Raw genomic sequence first — 23,559 nt, 5'->3', positions numbered from 1 at the left:
AGCAGCAAATAACCATTGTATTAGCACAAACACGAGTTTTGAGTTTTTGTCTGGACCCTTCAAGTGCTTAGAGCCTTCCTGGAAAAGTTTGGTAAAGCAAAACAGTGCATCAATAGCAAGAGGAAAGAGCTGAGGGAGAAACTGTGGCGTGTGAAACTCCCCGAGTTCAGATTGTTCCACATCTGGGTCTGAGAGAATGCTATTGGAAAGGGATGGTGCTAGCTTCCCAGAGAAAAGAAAAAAGTACAACAAATCCATGGAAGTTGTACATTAAGGACAGTATTATTAGAAAATGTCCCCCTACAAACTATTCCCCACTGTCACGAACTGAAAGGCAGCCAGTGACCACCAACACCAAGTACATTTAGTGATCCTTTTTCGTGTTCAAAAGCACAGGAAACATTTTCTCAAACTTGGTCTCTATCTATGCTGCATAAAAGAGCTGTTTATGTACCAATTTCAAAATAACATAGGTTTGCCTACTTAAACATAGTTGCAGTAGCAGTTTAAGGCAATGGGATGCACCCTTTTGGCATATGGTTTTAACTTCAAATTTCAAACTGCTGCTGGCTCCAGTGAGGTCAACAATGAACACAAACCCACATCACCCAAAAAGAAGCAGCCATGAGTTACAATAAACCAAAGTGTGTGAAACATTGATGGGGTGTGTACTGTTACTGAGTATTTTTCAGTTTGACAGTAACATCTAAAGACTATTAGAAATGATGGCAAACATTACATGACATATTCCAGCACTACAACCATTGTACTGGCTGAGGTGTTCAGTGATTGATGTTAAGGACAAGATAAATGTCCCATTTTGCAGTTTAAGGTCACACAAGCACTGAGATCAGGAAGAGGACAGCTATCAACAGGATTTACTGGCTTACAAAATCTCCCTGGATTACATCATATATAGACAGGCTATATCAAAAGTCATACTTAGACTGGCAGTGTTACATCTCTTAAGAAGTTGCTATTCAAAATAACTCCCTTCATAGAGATGATTTCATATACTGAAGTATTAATTCACTAATGACTAAAATTCCTCTCAAGAGACAACCCTGCTCCCATGAAATCAGAATTTTTAAAACATCCAGATTCTGTCAGCACAGTGTTCAGTTGTGCTGCTGTTTCTGTAGACAACCTTTGCCTTAATTCCCCAAAGTCCAGAATTAAGACCTATGTGTGTATAGTTCTCAACTATTGAATGAAAGAATCAGTTTTATTTGGGTGATTCAATACATCTAAAGAAAATATATTCTGAATATACATTTGAAAGACAGAAATGTTATCTATTCACATGCAGGTAGCATAGTTAGGACATTCAAAGTTAGACTGTAATGCCTGGAAGCAGTAAAACAACAGAAAAACATAGTGTGGATGACCTGGGTAACAAGTCATAAATGAAGAATGGCAGTAATGAGAAATGCTAAATATTTTCTAATACATATATAGGTACCTGCAGAAGAGAATAAATTATTTCCCACATCCACAGTGGACTGGGCAAGCAATAAACTTTCAAAATAAATTAGCCAGTGAGTTGGTAGATGATTGTCAGCAGTCCCCTCCTTTAAAGGATCAGCAGGTGTTTTGCTTATTTGGCTGCCTGCCTATCTTAACATTAAAGAATTCCAGAAATTGAGGAAAGCTTGAGAAAGTTTTGTGTCCTATTCTCTGTTCCATGCCCACCTTCAGGAGGAAACCAGTAATTTCTGGGATCTACATCTCAGAAAAGGCCATAGAGATCAGAAGCTGCAAAGGAATAAAATGAGGATAGCCTCAGTCAAAGTTGTCAGATGTCAGCACTGAGCTCCCAAAGATGTGCTTGTGGCAGATCCTTAGAAGTCACCACAAGGTGAAGTCAAGGGAGATGTGGAAAACTGCTCAGAATGTCTGACAAAGTCTGACCTTTATTCTGCTGCCTGCAAACCTGGCAGAGCAAATACTCATTTCTAGCAGGGACTAAACTGCTTGCACTTTTTTCAAAACTTAGAGTAATAAGCCATCAGATTGTATCAAGAAAGCAGCAGAAGAAACGCCATTAAATAGCATGACATATTTTGAAATTATAATCCAAAAAGTAAAGATACAGGAAAAAAATAAAACACTTGAAATGTGATAGAGACTGGATAGTGTTCCTCTTCTTCCATTGTCTAGGTATAAGCAAAAATAAAATATTATTGCCTCTATTGCAAGTTAGATTCTAGATAGGCTCATCTGAAGGTCATATGGTTGAAGGCTCTCATGCAGCCCCAAGAGATTAAATCCAAATGGTAGCAGCTGCTCTGTGGATGTGGCTCATCCTCGGTCCTCCAAATTAAGAGGTGTTTCCCATAGTCATCCGAGGGCCAGAGCCCTCTAATTTGCTTGAAGCAAGAGCCAATGGATTTTGACGCTGGACCTTGATCAAAAGACTTGTGAAGGGACCTTAGCAGAGGATGCTAGACCATAGCATGCTCTGTCCATGTAGACAGAGCTGTATTTCTCTCAAACTAGAGAAAAAAGCTGCTTTTTGTTTTAGTATTTCATACTGCTGTGAACTCTTAATTTCAGTCTTAGGAAAGATGTACTATAAAACTGTTGAAACTACAACATGAATGTTGTAACTATAGCCCACCTAGTAAGTGCTATATTTTGATTTAGATTTAATTTTTACTGTTAGGGCAGGTGGGAAACATGGTTCTGGCCAGTGCAGCTCTTTTTAAGTCTTGTAACAAAGCTTCTGTTAGGCTCAAGCTGCAGTTTGCTTTAACAAATGAACAGCAGATGTTCTTGATAAAGGAAAGTGGACATGATACATTGTTAAGCTCCTTCTGAGACTTTAAACACACACAAACCATATCTCAAGAATAGTTTATCCCTTTTAAAAGCTTGCTTCTAAAAGAGAGAACTTGCCTGGCAAGGTTAAACATGAAAATGTTAAATATTTGGAGACTTAGCTATGACTTTGCAAACAAAGCGAAAAACCTCCCTCTTCTTCAGAACAGTCTAGAATCCACAGTTGTGTCATAAAAGCAAAAATGGAATACAGAGTAGGAGCAAACATGATCACTTCAAAGCATTACCTCTGGTACATACAAGAAAAACCAATGGCCTTTCTGTAAACCTAGGACATGTTTTATTTTTCTACTTTGCCCTCACCAGTGCCAAATGGTATTTGATACTTTATACTCCAAGCACCAAACACAAGATCCTTGTGCAGATGGCATCCCAAAAATTTTAGTTTTGACACTTAAAAAGTAGTTCTGCAGAGCATGCCTATTCAGTATCACACTATTCAGCCCCTTTTTGCAGATTGCAAAGGTGCTGAATACTACACATACTACCACAGGTCTTTAGGGGAATCAGTTTTGATGGTGCTCAGCAGGGAAGAATTTATGACCCATCCATGGAAGACATGGTCTGCTAACTGAAAAGCAGACAGCAGCTGCACATAATTTCTTCTTCAATCTTCCACATTTGATCTTTTTTCTTTTTTTTTAATTCAGTGTCAAGAGCTCCCAGAGGTTCACAGAGTATTGGCCTTATGCTCAATCACCAGATTATAACTGTTTGAAAAAAGCACTGCTATCTCAGGTACCATAACCTCAACAAGACCATTTGTGTTATATTTTTTCTGAAGGACTCAAGTGGAATTTCAGAGTAGCACTGGGCGTCAAGCTACCTTGAGTTTATCCAAGTTCAAGCACCAGTCCCAATCTATGCAGCTCTTAAGAGTATGTTTAAACCCTATTTATGTCTTTTGGAATTAATCACATGTACTGGTGCTTTTCCTAAATTAGATTTTATTTAATTTAAGGAATAAGTTTAACTGTACTGCTTTAAAGTAATATTGTACAGGAATTGTCATACAACCACAAAATAACCTGAAATATCAGTCAGCTGAAATACAGAACTCTGCCATGATGGATTCTACCCTTTCCTGTACAGAGGACATAAGGGAACACACTGTATAGTGTGGAGCTGGGATGTCAATCAGCAACTGAATCAGGGGCTGCAAACCTCTGCTACACTAATGGGGCATTTTCAGACAGCTGTTGCTGTCTCAGACTGGCAGAGCTTTTCTGATGCAGCTTTCATAAATCATTCTGCCAGCAGCAACATCTGCCTTTCTACTCTTCCCACATTGTAGCCAGCTGACCTGCAACAATTAGGTGTGTGATGAGAGTTTTATGCAAACCACCCATAAAGTTCACATGGACCTTTTTTTCTGTAAGTACAAGTTTTCTGAATTTAATGTGGGATTATAGATAAAATTAATATCTATCCATCCTTAGATCTGTTTAATATTTGTATTTAGTCATTGTCTGATTTTTCCCACTTTTAAAAAGCCTTCCTCTGGCTGCTAAGTCAAAAGCAGTTAAGAGTCATTTAGGATTATGCAGTACAAATATAAGAGAGTTCAAAGGAAAGAACTGTGGCTGTGGAATGGAAATAAGGCTCTTGCTAATTTTTCCACATAGCCCAGCAAGTCCCTAAAATTATCTCTCTTTCCCCATCCTTCTCCTAGTTTCTCTCTTTGGTGATTCTGAGTCAAGATGTCTATCAAACATTACTAGATGAAGCAGCTGCTTTCTGTCAGAAACAGTGAATTTAGGAGCATGTCAGAAGTTTCCTGATAGGACTGGTGTTCATTTCAGAGCAGCAACAATCTTTGCTACATGAAACAAGATTTTGAGGAATCAGACCAGAGTTTTGAAAAGCTGTCAGAACAGAAGTGGTTCATTAATTTCCAGTTCAGCAGGACAGCCTGATTTATGGTGTTTGCCACTAATTTTGTTCATAAATGTTATGTGGCAGCACTAAACATAAAACAGTTTAACACAATAAAAATAAGTTGTTGGGAAATTTTCTTGCCTCTTCTCATCAAAAAAAGCTGAACTTTTAAGACTTGAAGATTTTTACTTTCAATTTTCAATCCTTCATTCATCCTTTATCCAGAAATAATTTGGAAAGGTGGATAATGATTGTTTAGACGAAGCAGAAGCAGGAGGAAGCTCCCTGAGCAAGTACAGGATGAAATGAACACCAACATTTTGCTCTGTCATTAGCAAAATGTGTGTGTGTCCCCACTTAGAAGGAGAACTGTAAACATTTAGCTGTTTTATTTCACAGAACTGATCACAGAAACCAGATGCTTTAAGCCACAGCCTGAGACTGCTGATACCACAGGAAAGCAGCACAATCAAACACCATCAATTATTTTCATAACAACAATCCCTTCATAACTGCAATACCTGGGGTTGGAACTGGCAGTCACTTTTTAAAGATGACAATTCACCTTGTTTCTTTTCTTTAACAAGAGAATGTTCATCATTTATTGCAATAAAACTTGCAAAAAATGATTTCTCCATTGCATATTATTTCTGGAGGACTGATAGGTGGGGGGTTTTTTTTGTTTGTTTGCATTTTTACCTACTGGTGTAAAGTTTCTGTCTTGTCAAGCAACAACAGTTTAAAAGAAAAAAAAACTGAAACTACTAACTGAAATACTAAGTATAAATTGCTGTGACCATAAATTTCTAGTTCAACAATTCGGGATAAATATTTATAGACATGCTGAGTTTAAGAGAAAGTTTGTGGGCACACCTCTCCTTTCTAATGCTTTCTTTCAAAACTAAAATTGCTGTGATTTTGGGAAGAGAAACACACATGCATTCAAAAGTAGCTGTTTAGGTTGTGGAAAAAGAGCTTACTCTGCATATGCTTTCAATAGAGCTCCACTTAACTGCACTTGCTCCATTCCTACTGAGAGGTCTGAACAAACCCAACATCGTGTTTTCCATTAAACCTGTGGGTATGCAATAGTCTCCCAAGCAGACAATCCTTCTGCATAGTCCAACAAACCAGCTTTGAGTCAAGGCTCTGAAGACCCAGTTCTGTCATTGTGATGCTCTGCATCCAACAGGAGGCACTAAGAAAGCTGTGATGTTTGCACCCATTGCACATCTTCATTTTCTCTTCCAAAATCAGAAGTTATTTATCTCCCAAACATCTAGGATACTGGATGGGAATTGAATCTCTGGAAGACAGACACTGTGATCTGAATCCAGGTATGCATCTCTGTGTTTCTGTGTCATCTCGCACAAGACAATAAATCTCCCATGCCTTGGTGCCCCACAGAAATGTCAAGGGGGTGACAATGATTATTTCCTCTGTTGTTTTGGCTAGAAAGACCATCAGAGAAGGATCCAACTCTACTCTGGCCTTTGTATGCATTAAATACTAGGATTCCAGTTGAATGAGGCTGTTTAAGTGGTACCATGAAATGAGCAGAAATCAATACCATTTGCAATAGTTCTTTAATCTCTACTTCCAAGATTCTATCATAATTTTTCTTCCAGTGCTTTGGCTTTTAGAATAACTTTGTTTTGAAATATTTATATTTGCCTCCCTGCAGAGACAAACTGCTGAGTTATTCTTTTATAAAGGAACACCAGAATTTATATAGACAAAAAAAAAAAAAAATCAACCTTAAGTAGATTGAACTCTTGTTCCAGAGAGTTCCCAGAACACAAAAAAAAAAATCTTTATTCACTGTTTGCCAGTATGGGAGTGTGACATAAATGAGTTAGGTTTGAGATACAAATTAGATTTCATACTGCCATGTGTGTGCAGGTGCTTTTACAAATCTTTTACAAAACAGTGTGCATTGCATTAATAGTCTAAGCTTTGTAAAAGCAATTTAAATAATACATGCACCATAAATAAAGGCTTGCTTGTGTATTATGGACATACTGAAGGAATGGCAAACTCTCAAGCCACACAGTTATGATTTGACTACCATGCAGCTGGAGGAAAATTACCATTCTCATTCAATGTGAGTTGAGAGAGCACAGAGCTGGATGAAGTAAGTTCAATATGCCATTGCCAACAGGCAAATAACCACGAGCAGAATTATTTAATTTGTCACTCTTTGCCTCTCCCTTTTCTCTGGGCTCCATGTGCAGCTTGTTGTCATCTTTAAATGAAAAGTTGCAGTTGGAATGCAGTAAGACTTTTAATTAGTGTTTTAGTAAGCTCAGCTGTTGTGTTTATAATAAATAGTATATTCCATAGAATAACATTTACCATAGTATTTTTTAAAATATGCAGACAAGCAGGGAAAACTCAGAAAAAGATAAAATAACTTATTTTTCCATTTTGCCTCATTTTTCAAATGAATTACAAAGGTTTCCATCTAAGCAATAAAAAAATTGCAAAGCTGACTTTGAATTTGTACCAGTTTTGGCCACGGCATTTTCAGAAGACAAAGATCGCTTTGTTCTGTTTGACTACAGGTTTACAACAATGTACTTACTTACAGAGACTAAAACTATCTCCACCATCAGAAAGCCTAGAATTTTAATTTTTTAAAAGAAAAATTTACAGGTTTTCACTCTGTCTATTCCTAAAACTCCTCTGAAAAAGGAAGGTGTAAGATCCATAGAATCTCATTGTGACATATCCTTAATGTGGGATGGCTAGCCTAGAGGCCAGGTTACTTGTGAGTCAAACATGATTTAGTTTCTAACCTACAGCCTTTGTTCACTAGAAGAATAAAGTCAACATTTGGCAGATAATTCAAAGCCCTTATACTGGACTAGTCACCCCAGGGACAACCAGTCAGTGGAATGCCTTGATTTTCTGGCTCCAACCAGTGCAGAGCTTTGACATGTAACCTCTGACACCAATAGGAGCAGCAGTGGCTCCCTCAGCACTAGCCCAACACTTCAACATCACCCTCATTCCAAAGCTTATTTCCCCAACCTAAGAGAAGAACACAAGAGATGTGCATTCACATGGGATGCAGAATTATGAACTGGGATGACTTTTGGCTTAAGAATCATGATCAAGGCAGGTTTGTCATCAGACACAAAACAATGAACTCTGAAAGCTTAGCTAGAAAAATGGATGCTGTTTCAGGCCCCTGCTGGAGATCCAGTAACCTCTAGTGACAAGATAATGTCTTACAGACAGAAGGTTAAAAACTGAACTGGAAACCTACAGAGGAACAATCTTGCCTCGCCTGCTTTTGCTCCTGACTGTTCCTCCTTTGGGATCCTGACCCTGGTTCATAGTTTGCCATGTCTGGGCACATCAGATTCCTGTTGGAGCACATGGCAATGCCTGCTGGAGCAGAGCCTGAAGGACTGTGGCCAGTGCAGGGCTGTGGCCAGTGCAGGGCTGTGGCCAGCTGCTAATGGCACAGCCCATGCATGGCTCCCCTCGGCTCCTGGCTCACACTCCTCTGGGGAGCAGCCAGCCCTTGCTGCTCCCTGTCAGACAGACAGGTTTCTGCCCCTCATGAATGGGCTGAATTCACAGCAATGTAATTTTCTGTTCAGCATGCATTTAGATACTGGGAAGTCCAAATTTTACATGGTAAAATATTATTTTGTCTGGTTTTGCCCAGTAGGTTTCCAAACTTCATACTGTATCCATGAGTGAACAGAGCCAAGTAACATGTCAAAAGCAGAAATTTTTAGCTTTGGAGTCGAGGTGCTAGAGTGAGCATGGACTGAGCAAAACCACAATGAGTAATGATGTGTTTTGATTATAAACCTTCTCCACATGTGGCCTTCTGCAGACTCTGAATGCAAAATGCTTGCTGTCTATTAATGACTACTCTCTTTTCCCACAGGGGCAAAGCAGAATTATATTAAAAAGTGTGACCTGGACTCATTTGGTGCAAATTCTCAAGGACCCATTTACAAACAGTCAAAAGCACACTTTGCTATTTTATGTGGGGTTCTCATTGCTACATATGGCACTGAACCCTTCCCTGACCTTTCTGGTTTCATCAGCCAGATGCAGGCAAGGAGCTTGACGTTCAAACCTTATGATGGCAGAAAGCAAATATATTACTAGTTAGCCAAATGCACATCTGATGATAAACACTCTGTCCTACCTTTAGGGTGAGCTAGAAAAATAAAATTTAAAGCTTTCCAGTTAGAGACATATTTCTGCAAGAAAAAAAAAATCAATCAAAATATTTTTCCCCCCTTTTCATACCTCTCACATCAATATAGGCTACTGCAGCACAAGGAAAAGAAAGTCAGCTACTCTCAGTTCTGTTACAGTTACTAGATCTTCTTTAACTCTCAAACTTAATAGGAGTGTGACAAGAGTTGAAGGCACAATTCCCTAAAAAATCAAGTTTAAAACATCATAATGCTAAGTTGCAGTCATGTCTCATGTACTAGTAAGAACGTTTATTTAAGTAAGAAAGCACAATGCTACATGATGAGTTGTGTTGCCAGTGGAATCAACCACAACAAAGCCTTCTGCACTGACCCAGAGGAGCAAGGGAGACTAGTCTGAAAAAGATGATGATATTTTTCAAATTAAAAGCAGAACTGAAGAACTTAATGAGACGTTGAAATCTGAGAGATTCATGATTAACCATCATGGGACAGAAAACCCAAGAAGAATTATAATGACTGGTTCTACTCTGACCTACATAGATTCAGTCTCTGGGCATCTCTTTGTTCAGCTGTTTAGGATATGCTGATCAGCTGGTTTTCTCCTTGGAAATAGTTAGATTTGAGCTCCTTCTTTTTCAGACACATATATTATCAACTCTAAACAGTGGACTTTACGATTAGTCATGGCATTTAGTCCATCCTTATTTTTCTAAAAGACTGAACCTCTTTTACACCACCATATGTCCTTTTCCTCAGCAAATTTGTCAATACATAATTTAGAATTTGGGTTTTTTTTTTTTTTAATTTCTGCTAAATGACTATACAAAAATAGCAAGTCCAGAAATTTACTAATGAAGTAAATTTTCTCAAAATCAACCCTAGGGACATCCCTATGGATAAATTCTTACATGGACACTCTTTTCCTCTTTAGCTGACACAAAGCCATGCTTTCAAACAATACACTACAGTAGTGGGTGGTCACAAAAAGAAAAAGATATCTAAAATAAACTTGTCAGAGTCAACAGTTTCTTTGTTCCATCAAAGCAAACTGGGGGCAGGTAGATGCAATGAAATCACACAGACTTTTACTGTCAGCTTTGTTATGTGATTTTAATTGCTTCCACCTAAAAATACAAAATATTTAGAAACATATTAAAGAACAGGTAAAGAAATAAAGAAGTAAAGAAATAAAGAAATAAAGAAATAAAGAAATAAAGAAATAAAGAAATAAAGAAATAAAGAAATAAAGAAATAAAGAAGGTGGTGATCAAAAGCAGCACAAATATGTAGTCTGACTTCAGTTAAAAAACAACACTGGTTTGGGTAGATACTACAGAAAATAATACAAGATTCCCTTTAATTCCATATGTACATTAGTTATAGTGTTTTAAAAAACTTCTATTATTATTACCATCGCAGTTATTATAACTTTTTTATATTCCTTGAATTACAGCAATTCCTACCACAACAATCAAAAATGGGGAGCCAATCTTTCTGGCAGTGCATGGAGCAGAACTTCAGTCACCAGCTGGTGGTAGATAAGCAATTTAAGTGGGAAAGGAGACAGAAAGCAAATAGAAAAATAAATGTGATAGCATCAAACAGCACATTTCTTCCACAGGTTGGAGGTGGTGGGTTACTGAACACATGCTCAATTATACAAAATAATAAAACCAACCCTGAAAAAAGACAACTCAGAACAGGGATATTTATGCATGTTCAGTGTTCCCCAGTCATGGCCTCTTTCCTGTGTAGAAATTTTGTCTGAGTGGAATTTGAGGATATTCAGCATTGTCTAGGATTTCTGAACATCTGGCAGATTCAAAAAAAAAAAAAAAAACTCTGCAAAAGGTCTGACCAAACTTTGCTGCCAAGTATCCAGAAATATTGGCTGTGGCCTCAGCACATGCACAGACCAGTTGCAGGGGACAGTGTTTTAAGTCCAGCACTACTGAGTATCATCACATGCTCTGCACATAGACTACACAAGGAATGCTAAAATACTTCTACCAGGGAAACCCTGAGTATAGCTATGATAGCCACAGGTGACTGGAAGACAGATGTGGAGAGACAGAAGTGGAGCTCATGGGCCACCACTCCTGCCTAAAACCTAAAAATTTCCTGAGCAGCAATTTGAACACCTACAATTTTTCTAAAGGATGTATCATTTGCAAGGCAAGGAAAATGGGCATCAAACATGGGTGCTTGTGTCAGTTGATGAAAGGAAGTGTGTTTGAATAATTCTGGGTGTAGGTGAGAGTGTGTGGGGAAGTCCTTTTGACTGAATCCCACCTTAACCACATCCCAGCAGAGCAGCCACTTTCACTTTGGCCTCACGTAAAGCTGACACTGTTTCCATATGCCAATATAGGGTTATGGAGTAAAATAAACCCAAATAAAACCATGCATGCATTACTCATGAGAACATGTATGTGATGAGTGAATATGAGGGGAGGTCACTTACACCAAGGAAGAATACACAGCAGTAGAAGATCCAAACAGAAAACAGCACAGCGTAAGCTGTTCGCAGCCATGCTTTGTGTTTGTGGTTTTTTTCCTTTTAGTTCAGCTGTCTATACCTCAATGTCTGCCTAACAAAAAATGTCCAAGTAACTTCTCAATGCACCACATTTTTCCCAAGAATGCTCCAGTGGTACGTGGAAAGGAAGACCAAATAAAATCCACAGTCAAGTTGAGAACTTTTTCAATTCTTTTCCCTTCAAAACATGCCTCAGTGTTTCATATCATGTTTCTGGGAGTATCACAGTATCACAGATCAGCACAAGTCCTCTCACAGCACTCATTTCCATCAGACAACTGTCTCCCATGAAAACATGGGTCTCTCCTGAATTTCTTCCCTTATATGGTTCAGAACAGGCATCCCTCCCGAAAGCACAGATCCAAAGCCACTGGCAGCTTCATGCATTGAGCTGCCCAGTACATTTTGTAACAGCAAACAGCTCAGGCCAACAGCAAGGGATGTTGTGCCATGTCATCATCCTCTGTCATTACATGGGCTCCTCTCAGATCCTGCCATCTGAAATGCAGGCATGTGGTGTAATTAAGGCATTTTTCTGGAGAGCCTGCTGACTGAGGGTTGGAAATGACACAAACAATGCTGCCTTGAGACCAAATCCAAGGGAAGATACCAAAGGTTTTGCCATGCATAGTTTGTGCTATGCATGTAAAACATGCCACAATAAAAAAAAAAAGGCTAAAATTAGTTTTAACGTTAGTGGGGAGTCGAAAGAATTTATAAATGCTGTGGGAGTGTTTAACAGTCTTCATTCTTGTAGAGCTTCCTACTCTTTAGCTCTTAACACACTGCAGAAATGGGTCTCCTCTCTATCCCAGAATAGATGGCAGAATCACTGCTGATCTTCCCACTACCTTTTGTTTCTTACTGCCTGATCCCAATTAATTTCCTCAGGTGTGTTTCTCTAAACAGTACCTGTGCAAACACCAGCAGCAAAAGCAACTGTAAGTCATTGGACTTAACTGACTCAAACAGATTCAACAGCAGGGTGGTAGAAGAACCACCAGAAAGCACATTAAAAGGGGTAGAATTTGACACTGACCTGGCTTGCCTTAAAATTTACCATCCAGCTCCCTTACCTGGAGGGTGATGGAAGGGGAAGGGCACAACAGTATTCAATGGGCAGCAAAATGAATTCAGTAAAAAGTGAAGAACATACAACACAATGTCACAATTATCTGGAGTGGTTTGCCTAAAAATCACCTCAGCAATTTATTGATGAACAACTGAGATGCTCCTTCCAGCAGATCTATGGGGAGTATCTAGTGAAAGTAACCTTGGCTTTGCCTTACTGTTTCCACTCTGTGCTCCAAGACAAAGTCATGCTCATACTCTTGAAAGATGATGATTTAAACTTCTATGCTGAGATGCCACTAGAAAACTGAGATCTGCAGTCAGATATAAAAAACTTCCTGAAATTTTAGTAAGAAAATCAGGATGGTAGTTGAAGGAACAGGAAAATAGTAAAAAAAAATGCTGTTAAAGGAACCCTTAGTTTCTTTGTACCTCAAATTTCCTACATTTATGGGCTATTTCTCAATTTCTGCATTCTCTTTGATCTTGAATTGCCATTTCACACAACTTATCTAATAATGCCACTAGAAAGAAAACCAACAAGTTTAATTCTGGGCCCCTCTCTTCCTTGTTCACTTAATGAGAACACAGGATCATCACAATATCAGATTTATATCCTGTCTTGGATTCTAAAAATATTTGTTCTTTCTGATTAGATCAATTCCACTGCAAAAAAACCCTTTGAAGAAAAGCTCCTGTCTAGCCATTTAAAAAACTTTTTTATTTTTCTTTAGCCTGAGTCTGGTTTAATATTTATACTGCAACAACATATCATAACATCTGTAGCCTAGATAGGTTTTCCAGGATAGAAAAACCTAAGTATGTTGAGTAGCTTCTATTACTAAATCTTAATAAATTGTTTTTGTTAAGATTGTCCTTCTGAACCTGTTTTTCTGAACAAGTCAACTGTCCTTCTGAACCTCTGAAATATTAAAGTGGCAGAAGAAGCAACATTGCATTACCCAGCTGAAGATGGAGCCAGATGTTGACAGCTCTGCAGGCTCCTGCAGCTGTTCAGCCACAGCACCTTTCAAAAGGGGCTGCTGTGTTTCCCCTCACTTTGCCCCTGTTACTGCAGTAAGAGCACAAACATAATACTAATGCTGTCACCCCTATTTTAAGGATGGAAAATTAAAGGTTTTGGCCACACTCATGTACTGAATTGCCAGAAAAGATATTTAGATTTTTCATCAAGTAAATCCAAGCCAGGACTTCAATCAAAGTTTTGTTCCTTCAAGGAAATTAAACTTGACAGTTTAATTAGTATTGAATTTGTGCATTTTTTTTCAAGCTACTAAAAAAACCCCTCAGACTTCACCCTTCCAGTCTTCAAAATGGCTTTAAAAAGGGAATATGTATTCATGGAAAATTAACACTTTAAAACCAGATATAAAATAAATGCAAAGCAGTGATGGCACTCTAGCTTGTAGGTCATTATATTTTACAATTGTATCCATTTGACTTAAATAACCAAAATTCTGCAGAGTGCAATAAAAACTGGAAATATCCCACTTGAGCTTTTAATTAGGAAACATGAGAACTATAAAACCAAATCTTAGCACATGCTTCAACTTTGATTTCACTGAATTGTTATTGCAGCATAGCCTGGAAGAACCAGCTGGAATTAGAATCCATCGTACACAGGTGTCACATGGAGAAAGTAGAAACACACTGCCATTTTCCTACTGCATTTGCAATAACATGAAACAATGAGGGGAAGAAAAAATAAGACATAAAGAGTAAGAGCAGAAGTGCTCATGGGGACTGGCCAATGTCATACACACAAAGCATTTCTGACTGGTGCCTTAAAATCCCCTAAAAGTAAGCAAATTAAAAAAAAATCTTGAAGGTTTGGTAAAAAACTGTTCTTTGTTTTAAGCATTTCATTGAATTTGCTTTGTATGAAAAATACCAACTTTTCTTCAGAAAGTCAAATCCAACAATGACTTCTGAGTTTTACTTCAGCACTTCAATTTAATATACTCCAAAACCTGTTTTCCTACACAGTTCCTGTTGAAAAATCCCAGTTCCTGGCCTGGACTTACATAAACAAATATGATAAATATCAGATGCCCTCTACCGGCCCTGTGTTTAAGTTAGAGTTTCAGAAGTTAAGACTTTCCCAAATTCCTTCTAGCCCTTGCTTTTGTTACAGTAGGGTTGCAGTTTCCTGCCTGTGTCAGACGAGTCCCACCACTTCAAAGACTAAAAGTGCGGTCAGTTTGATGGTGCAGCTGTCAGCGTGCAATCAGAGCGTGACACGAACCAAAGGAAGCTGAAAGGACTGGGAGGGAAAGCTCACAGCTCCAGGAAAAAGCACTGGGGTAAGGGAGGAGAAAGGAATATAGCCAGAACAAGGAAGGGTACGTACCAGGATTGACATGTGAAAAAAATATGGATGCCAGGATGCACAATTCAATATCCCAAACCTGAGGGGAATGGGGGATACACACCCCACTACACAGCCTTTTAAACCTTTTGAGTTAACAAGTTTTCCTGAACAAATCAGTCTTTCCTCTGAAAATGCTCTTTTTTTCTTTCAACTTAAGAACACGTATGGCAGGCAGTGCAGACACAGAGCTACCACAACACCCATTGCAGATTCCTGCCTTGACTGCTAGGAAGGACATGCTGCAGGAGGGTTAGATTTGTGTCACACATGAAGCTTCATGAATGGGCAGATATTTGGGATTCAGGGATGTGAATGTGCAGTAGGAGAAAATGTAGAATTGCAAGAGGGGAACATGCTGACCAGAAACAGCCCTAGAAGCAGTTTCTCACTGATAATAACCTCAGATCCCTGCATGCTCAACACGGTTACACTTGGCAATGCTCAGGTTCTACAAATCTCTCTGCTACACAGAAACTGACCTGCAATCCTCCTCCCTCCCCAGAAGGGTAAATACTGGTGTATTCTTCTTGAGTAAAGCTCCCATACTGCAGAGGCAACTTCACTACTTTTGCAGCCCCTTGGTCAGCTTCAGGAGAGGGCAAAACCCAATGCAGAAGCTCTCCATAGTCTGTTTCTTACCTTTCCCTCAAACCTGGCAGTGGCTCCCAGCTGCACCCGGATATTGCGAGGAGGAAGAGTAAATGCTGGTGCTTCAGCAGGGACAGGGGGGCTGAGTGTCAGGGAGGTTTTGGAGACTCGAGTAGATGTCACCAGTTTCACATCCCCCATGATGTGGACTGCAAAAGAGAAACAAGTGGTAATATGGAAATTATGATGTTTAATTACCCTTATGACAGAACCAACTAGGAATCAGACCAGGGACAGGGGTTCTGCGTGTGTGCTGTACTTGTGTACATGGCAGGAGCTTCAGCCTAAGGTGGCAGGTGTTATTTTCTGGGAGGGGAACTGAAACCCAGGAATGGTGCCTGTGCCCACAGTTGTGGTCAGGGTCACAGTCTTGAGGTGAACTCAGCTTGAACTTTCAAATCCCAGGCCAGAGCCTTAACCAAGAAGTCATCCTTTACAACTGAACTAAAAGGTAATAACTTATTTCAGGAGGATATTTTCATACCATGACTTTGATTTTCCTGGCCTGGAATACAACAAAATCAGTAAGTCTCAAAAGTGAGCCAGTGTTAAACAAGTTCTTATGAAATAAAGAGACCTCTGTTTGCACTGGATTTAAGTTGCAAGCGGGAATGTGGAAAATCTGATTTTTCATAGCAAGCTTTCAAGATCTTAAGAAATATCTGGATATCTCCCTGCAAAGTACTGCTAGTACAGAACAAATGCTTTTGCAGAAATTCAAAGTCTTTACTGCAAATCCTTCTTACAGCACATAGACGAGGAAAATGGCATGTAAACCAAATTTCATAATGCTACAAGAATGGCATTTTAGAGAAGTATTTACAGTTATCTGCTTCAGAGTAAATTCTTCTGCTGAACAGTTCATATTTCCCAAGAAAAAGCAAAAATTATTGTATTTTTTAAAAGTAAAATTTCATGGTTTTCAGGAAAAAAAGTAGTAGCTGACCCTAGTACTAATTCCTTGAATTTTCTATGTAAATTAGAAGACCAACTGTAAAATGCCTATTTAATAGACAAGTTTAACAAAGAAAAAAACCTGAGAAATTACTCAACCCACTAATAAGCCATGTTAAACCAATGAAAATACTGGACTTCTGGTCTTGATTCTCTGCCATACACACTAATCTGTGATGGACTATGTATCTATTCATCTGATTCTGACAAAAGTTGCAATTAACAATACTTGACTAAACAGTGAAACTTCAATTTGAACAAGAGAAAAATCAATTAAACTAAGGTCAATTATTCTTGACTGTATGAGCATACTTTTTCTAGACCAGGCTGCAGTTATCTGCAGGGGAACAGATAACTCATTCATTTCCAAACAGGACTTACACTCCAATGCCACATGTAGGCACCAGGAAACCCAGTTTGAGAATTTCTTTTTCTATAGATCATACCTGATATGTTTCATCAACAAACAGAAACACCTTCTCTAAGTTTATCCAAAACAGTTTAAGAGGGCAGCTTTTCTCACAGAAGATATTAGTCTACAAATTACATATTTCATCTGAGTTTTTTTCTCCCTCACAGCCAACTAAGAGAAAGAGGCACCTCCAGAAGGTGTTTTGGTCTGAGGTGTTGGAGCCACAGAGCTTTGTGCTTCACAGTATGCACTTGTCAGGAACTACAGCTTAGAAGGCAAATCCTTCAAGAGATCAGATAAATCACAATATCATCTAAATAAGAAAGAAATTGATTGCATTTCCAAAGACACAAGCTGAAATCAAAGCCTTGCTTCTCTTCTAACAAATGTACTTAGTACCTGAAGGGACAAACAGTGAAAGTCTCTCACAGCTATAGTCACTGCAATAAACAACAATTTCACTGAAAAAGTGGAAGAATGATTTGTTCAGCTAATTGATCTTTCATTAATGACAAGGCTCCAAATCCAGTTCTCTGCTCAGCTAAAACCATAATTCACCCCAGTATGCAGCATTTTACAACTACACAGCTGTAAAATGCTGCATACTGAGTCCATATCTGCCAGCACACTTCTAAAATTTATTTTTCCTTACAGATGAAGACCAAGCAATAATGTGCCATGTATAATGTAGATGGTATGGAAATCTTTTCTTGTCAGGAGGCACTATAATGCAGCACAATTTAAATTGCAGTGAAGATACAAACCATAAGAGGCCAGTAACAAAGCATCTCCTACCCCACACATCTGTACTGACTTTGCAGAATGTTTACATGACAAAACAACATCAGAGAAAGCATATGCCACCTAAATGTTGTTTCAAAAATAATGTTGTAAGGGAAGTAAAACTGAAAACAAAGCTCAACCCAACAGCCAACACCCAGAATCCAATCCAAAGGATGTTCACCCATGCAAGGGTACTCCACTTTGGTCAGTGCCATTGCAATGCCTGAAAAGAGCAAGAGGGAAAATCACAGGTACTACAGCTGCTCACAGGACTTCTGTAGGGACAAAATGCTCAAGTGTCTGAACTTGGGTATAATGCACTGCTGTCACTGTCACAGGGTGACTGTGACATGGAAATTCACAGAAGCCTGGATATGGTACCAAGTACCTGAAACAGCTGCTGGCACATGGCTGGACAATACACAACACTCAACATCCACTCATCCTCCAACCATCACTGGGCTCAGGTATGCATTGGACAAACAATACTGTGGATAAATCCAACTCCAACCTCTACACAAAATGAAATGAAAGAAAAAAAAAAAGAAGAAAGAAAGAAAATGTAGAAGGAAGTAAAAAGAAAGAAAAAAAAGAAACCATGAACAATTAAGCCACTGTTGCTGGTCAAGTTACACTTCTATTGCATGTAGGTAAGGACAAAAACTATGTACAAATTGTTGTGTAGGATAGTGAGACTGTAAAGAATAAAGACTTAGCTAGTCTTTTTCATAAGAACATCTTGCAAAGATTTAAGTGTTTTCTAAATAAAGTGTCTAAAAAGGATTGAATTTACAAATTAAATACTAGCTCAAATCAGCCCAAGCAGTTTTCTAGCAACATAAGCCCCTAATTATCCACATTTAGCAGTCTGACTTTAATTAACGATGGATGCTTCTAGTAAATAATTAGGAAGTATCCTTTTACAGCTTAGAGGATGTTAAACAATTCTGTTCCTAAACAAATAACTAACACCATGTTGTGCACTCTGGTGTTACAAGGGAACTACCATGTCTAAATATTTTAAAGAAATAATGTTCCAGAGAACAAATCTTGTTCAAGCTCACAATTTGACAGACAGGAAGAAAGCACACACTTAAAAGCTATGAAATGTGCCTGATTTTTTTTTCTTTTATTTAAGCAACTCCATAGAATAAGAATATACCTAAAATATTTTTCTTAGGTATTTCTTGCTTGCTCAAAGTTGCTCCTGAATAAGATTTCAAGGATGCTACACCAACTCCTAACATTTCATCTCACATGCTGTGCACACCTAGACTATATTCTTTAAACAAAACCAACTGTAACTGAAGTTGCAATGCAAACATTGTGGTATTAAAACATAGAAGAAAACCACCATGCAAATGTTGGTCTGTAGAGCAGTGATGTGGTTAGCATTTCTAATCTGGAGATTGTTTTTTTATTCTTAATCCTCTCTAAAAAGCACATAAATCCATACAAATTCTCACAGTGTGCCCTCTAATCTTTCTAATACCAAAGCAGACTAATGTGTATCAAGCATTTTCTGCTGGGAACAAATCTCTGTCACTCAATACTCTGCTCCCGAAAATAAACCCAAAAAAGCAAATACTAAGAAATCCATCTCATAGGTTTTTTCCTCCTCCACTTATTTTATAAAAGTAAATACTTACCATCAGCTTCCTACATAACCATTTAATTATACCAATTTCCTTTCACCAAGTCCTTCTTCTGAGGCAGGAGAAAAAAGAGTTGCAGAGAGTGCCTCTGTGTGTGTGTATGAGAGAGCAAGCTCAGGCAAGTGAGAGGAAACCAGAGCTGCCAGCGGAAAAACCTTTATTTGACTTACTGATATTGCAACTCTACACTGAGCAGCACATTTTCACTTGGTCCAGCTATTCTGCTCTTTTAGTCAGACTGGATTCAATAACCCCTGAACCATCTCTGAAATCTGGATACAACCTTTTGAGCGCTTTAAAAATACGAGCTAAAGGACAGACAGCCCTGGGGTTGGAGCATTTGTCTGCTGTTTGGGAGTCCTGGTTGAATTCCCTGCTCCATAATGGGCTGCCTGCATGACCTCAGGCGAGTCACTAAGCCTCTCTTTTGCCATGGCTCCCCATTTGTAAAGTGGGGATTATTGTACTTCCCTACCACAAAGAAGTGCTGTGAGGATAACTACATTAGAGGGTGGGAGCCAAGCTACAGTAAAGGACCACATAAATAGAATAACTAGCAAAAGGCAAAAAATTACCATAAACTTACAGTAAGCTGGATCTCATTATACCTTTCTTTTTTTAAAATCAGTTTGGGGTGGTTTTTTTAAAGCACATATTTTAAAACGCTGGGTACAGTTTATTCCCTTACACAGATCACTGAACTCAGACTTTTGCCAGGGACTAAATGCTATCTATTATGTTTCAAAATCTTCAGTATTTAAGTTTTTTTCTATTCTAAACCTGCTTGCTTTTCCCCTTCTCACAGTTTCAGTTTATTTCGTTTCTTGCAGCTTCTTTTTTACCAAAAAACTAACATGCACAAGGACTGACATGTGGTTGCCATATTTCTGCACAAATCTACAACTTAACACGTTCTCCCCTGAACTGCAGACATGAATTTTTGCATCCATAGGACTTGTGCCTATCTTTTCAGTCGTGCCCTACAAGACCACACAAGGAAGTATCCTGCCTTCTGTCAGCTACTGATATTCAAGAACCAGCATGTAGGAAGAACAATAAACCATAAAGGATCAGCAAAGGTGATAAATTGATGTGTCATTTTAGCAGAGGGGTAGAGGCTGAAAGCTGGAGTAAGAAGCAGGGGACTTGGAATGCCACCAGTCATGGCCATGTTGTTCTGGGCAGCTTCTCCTTCAGACACAGGAACTGTAACAGGAATTGGGCTCTATAGGAACAGGATTATGATGCTACAAGTAGGACTAATTTGAACTGGAAACAATATTAATACAACTGAAATCAGTATTTTTCTTTCTTGAGGGGATAATAGGATACTGCCCACAAATCACTTTTTTTGTGATGTTCAGATCTTGGGCCTGTGCTCTGCTATTTGCAGGTCTTTCTAAGTGCTGTGGTCAAGCAGAACCTGAATGTGTCACTACAGGACTAAGAGAGATTTCCTATCAGTACTGACTTGACTAGGGTTCCTTCCTTTGTTGCCTCATCAATATGTTTCTTGTTCTCTACAAACCTGGTTTCTAGAAAAGTCAGCTTGTCAAAAAAAAAAAAAAAAGGGAATTTTCAACACAGACTCCTAAATGTCCTATCTTTTTCCCAGTAAAATTTGATACTACTATTAGACATCACAGTAGGAACAGGATGAGATACCAAATCTTCATGCACAACTCCATGATTCAACAGTTTTGAAAACTAAAGTTTTGGCAAATGTGTGCAAAATCCTTGAGTATGTTCCCACAATATGCTTTTGCATAACTGACCCACACGAAATGGGAATTACAGATTAAGTGGCAATTTGTGCTAAAGCTTAGACGCAGTAAAGTGACAGCAAAACTATTCCAAACTAAGTCACAATTTGATTTGTGACAATCACTTCACAGATTTTCCCAGACACAAGTTCTTCAAATCCCATAATTTCAGTGCCTTGAATTTCACATTCAGCACATCAGCCATGAGGCTTTGCATTAGCATAAATCTTGCCCATGCACAGAAAAAGGAAAGAACAGGTTCAAACAGTTCCAGGTGTCATTTTAACAAAATACTATTGCAGCACCTATGTTCCATTCTGAAACAATAAAGTTTTCCAGGATGCTTCCAATACTGAAATACTGTCAAGCTCTCATGTAGCTGCATGTGAGATTCTGATAGGGTCTGAGCTATGAAATATAGAAGGAGCTTTCTGAAATGAAGTGAGGCCATTCTTTAATATATCACTGTATGATATCTTCTAGGAGTTTGGTCTACAGTGTTGGAGATGAGAGGTGTTCTGTGGCAGATTTCCTTTATTCTATGCCTTGTGTACCCTCCCAAGAAGTACAGCTATTCCTATGTACTTTTCCAAGTGATGTTCAATTGATTAGTTTTTGTTGAATATGCAAATCACAACAGTGGCTACTGTAGAAGAATCTGTAGGTAGAAGTGGCTACTCTGGTGTGACTCAGAACAAACTTCATTACTAATATTCAGATGATAAGTCTCCAAAAGAGACAGCTTGCATGACAGAGAATTATTTTTAGTGGAGAGAGATGCAAGAAGCTGATCTGCCCAATCAATAAACTTTTTGCTTTTATTATCTTTGCATAACTATTGCAGCATGAACTTTAAACTGAAATGGTGGTACAATGGCATGGAAGGGTGAGGAGTTTCATCCTGATCTTATGTAAAAGAATATCTCAAGATGATGCTAAGTGACATACATTTATTTAAAGACAGGTTTACTAAAGGACAATAATGGGACTAAAAATCTTTGTTTATAAAACCCTATAAGAAAACAAACAAATGAAAAATCACCCATGTTCTTTTAAAGGAAAATCATGCCCTCTATACAAGTCTGTGCTGCCGAGGAAATATTCACTAACAATTATGACTTTCTTCCAATTACAAACAGTTGTAAATGTCCTCTAATTTTCCTCAATTTATCAATGCTATTTAGGGTACTAAATAAAGATACCAGGCCCACTGGATCTGTACAAATATCTAACTTCACTTACTCTCAGTAGTTCATGTGGCTGCAATGGAATATCTAACATGATGTTTGCCCTTGAACAATTACACCTTAAAGATTTCTTGATAAATTAAAGCAGCTGCAAAGGGTATTTCAGGTACAAGGAAGGGTGCAGAAATATAAAGAAAAGGGAGAAATAAATGTGTACCTTTGATAACAGAGAATCATCCTGATTAAAAACAGATATAGTACATTATTCAATTATTCCATAACCACTGAGCATTAAACTGTAGGAAAGAGCACACCCATTACAAAGCAGCTGAACATGTCTTAAAAGAATGCAATGACATTTGAAGACTCCGGTTTAATTTGAAACATCAGATTAAGAAGCAGTAAATCAAAAGAGACCACAAGAAACAGCTTCTTTGCAGTCATTATCTTGGAAGAAATAGGAGCAGCTAAATGTGACATGCATTGGGCAGGTTCAGTACAGCATCCATACCTAAGAACTGTTTTATAGCAGCAAATTGAAGCCAGAGGGAAACCCAGATGGCAAACGGGATGCAAGTTGGGCTTGCTCTTGCTGATTCCAAAGGGGCTTCCTAAAGAAGCACACTGGGAAGAGTAATTCAATCTCACTTCAAAACCTCCTACAATTCTAGTTTATAAGCAACATTTAAAAAGGGAGGGGCAAGAAAAAGGCAAGATCTCCAGAAATGTTCTCAGTGTACTAAGCAGCAGGTCACTGCCACTAAACTTCTACTGGTTTTCCTTTAGAGGATAATTTCTTGTACTCAATATATACCAAAACCCAAACACTTTGTCTAGAAAAGGTTTTGACTAAAAATCTCAATCTGAATTTCACCATTGACAGCTGGTCTCATAAAGGATCAAACTTCTAGTAACACCATTCATAGTCCTTAAAGAAGGATTTTCAGAATATGCAGAACATGCACTTAGAGTATCTGAAGGGAGATTACATCAGGCCTCATCTAACCAATAAACCTTTGTGTTTAATTTGTGTCATGTATCTTGTGCTTGACAAGTACAGAATAACTGGTACAAGCTGGTGTTTATGGTAGATACACACATGTGAGAAAAACCATCCAAAATTCAGGGACACTTCAGGGTGGGGGTATGACCTTGATCATTGAACAGCAGGATGTAGACTAGTAAACTTTTTTTTGCAGGAAGGAAAACAATTTTTCCAGAACCGTGCTGCCTTTCAGGACATACA

At 38.5% G+C, this 23,559-nt stretch overlaps 1 protein-coding gene across 2 annotated transcripts in view; it reads right to left on the bottom strand.

Annotated features, from left to right (window-relative positions):
* Nucleotides 1-15,708, bottom strand: part of MYLK (myosin light chain kinase) — a gene marked incomplete at its 5' end in the record, with an annotated part of 136,959 nt that extends 121,251 nt beyond the window's left edge. The window contains one exon of one of the 2 annotated variants that reach the window (XM_084209727.1): nucleotides 15,551-15,708. In XM_084209727.1, the coding sequence (XP_084065853.1) occupies nucleotides 15,551-15,700 (150 nt within the window). The remainder of the gene's footprint in view (nucleotides 1-15,550) is intronic. The other variant, XM_084209728.1, reaches the window with a different exon arrangement.
* Nucleotides 15,709-23,559: the final 7,851 nt, after the last annotated feature.

Source organism: Fringilla coelebs (assembly GCF_963513975.1).
Source record: "Fringilla coelebs genome assembly, chromosome: 7".
Lineage (NCBI taxonomy): Eukaryota > Metazoa > Chordata > Aves > Passeriformes > Fringillidae > Fringilla > Fringilla coelebs.
Note: the sequence above shows the minus strand (reverse complement) of the source record. Positions and strands in the feature narration are given on the sequence as shown.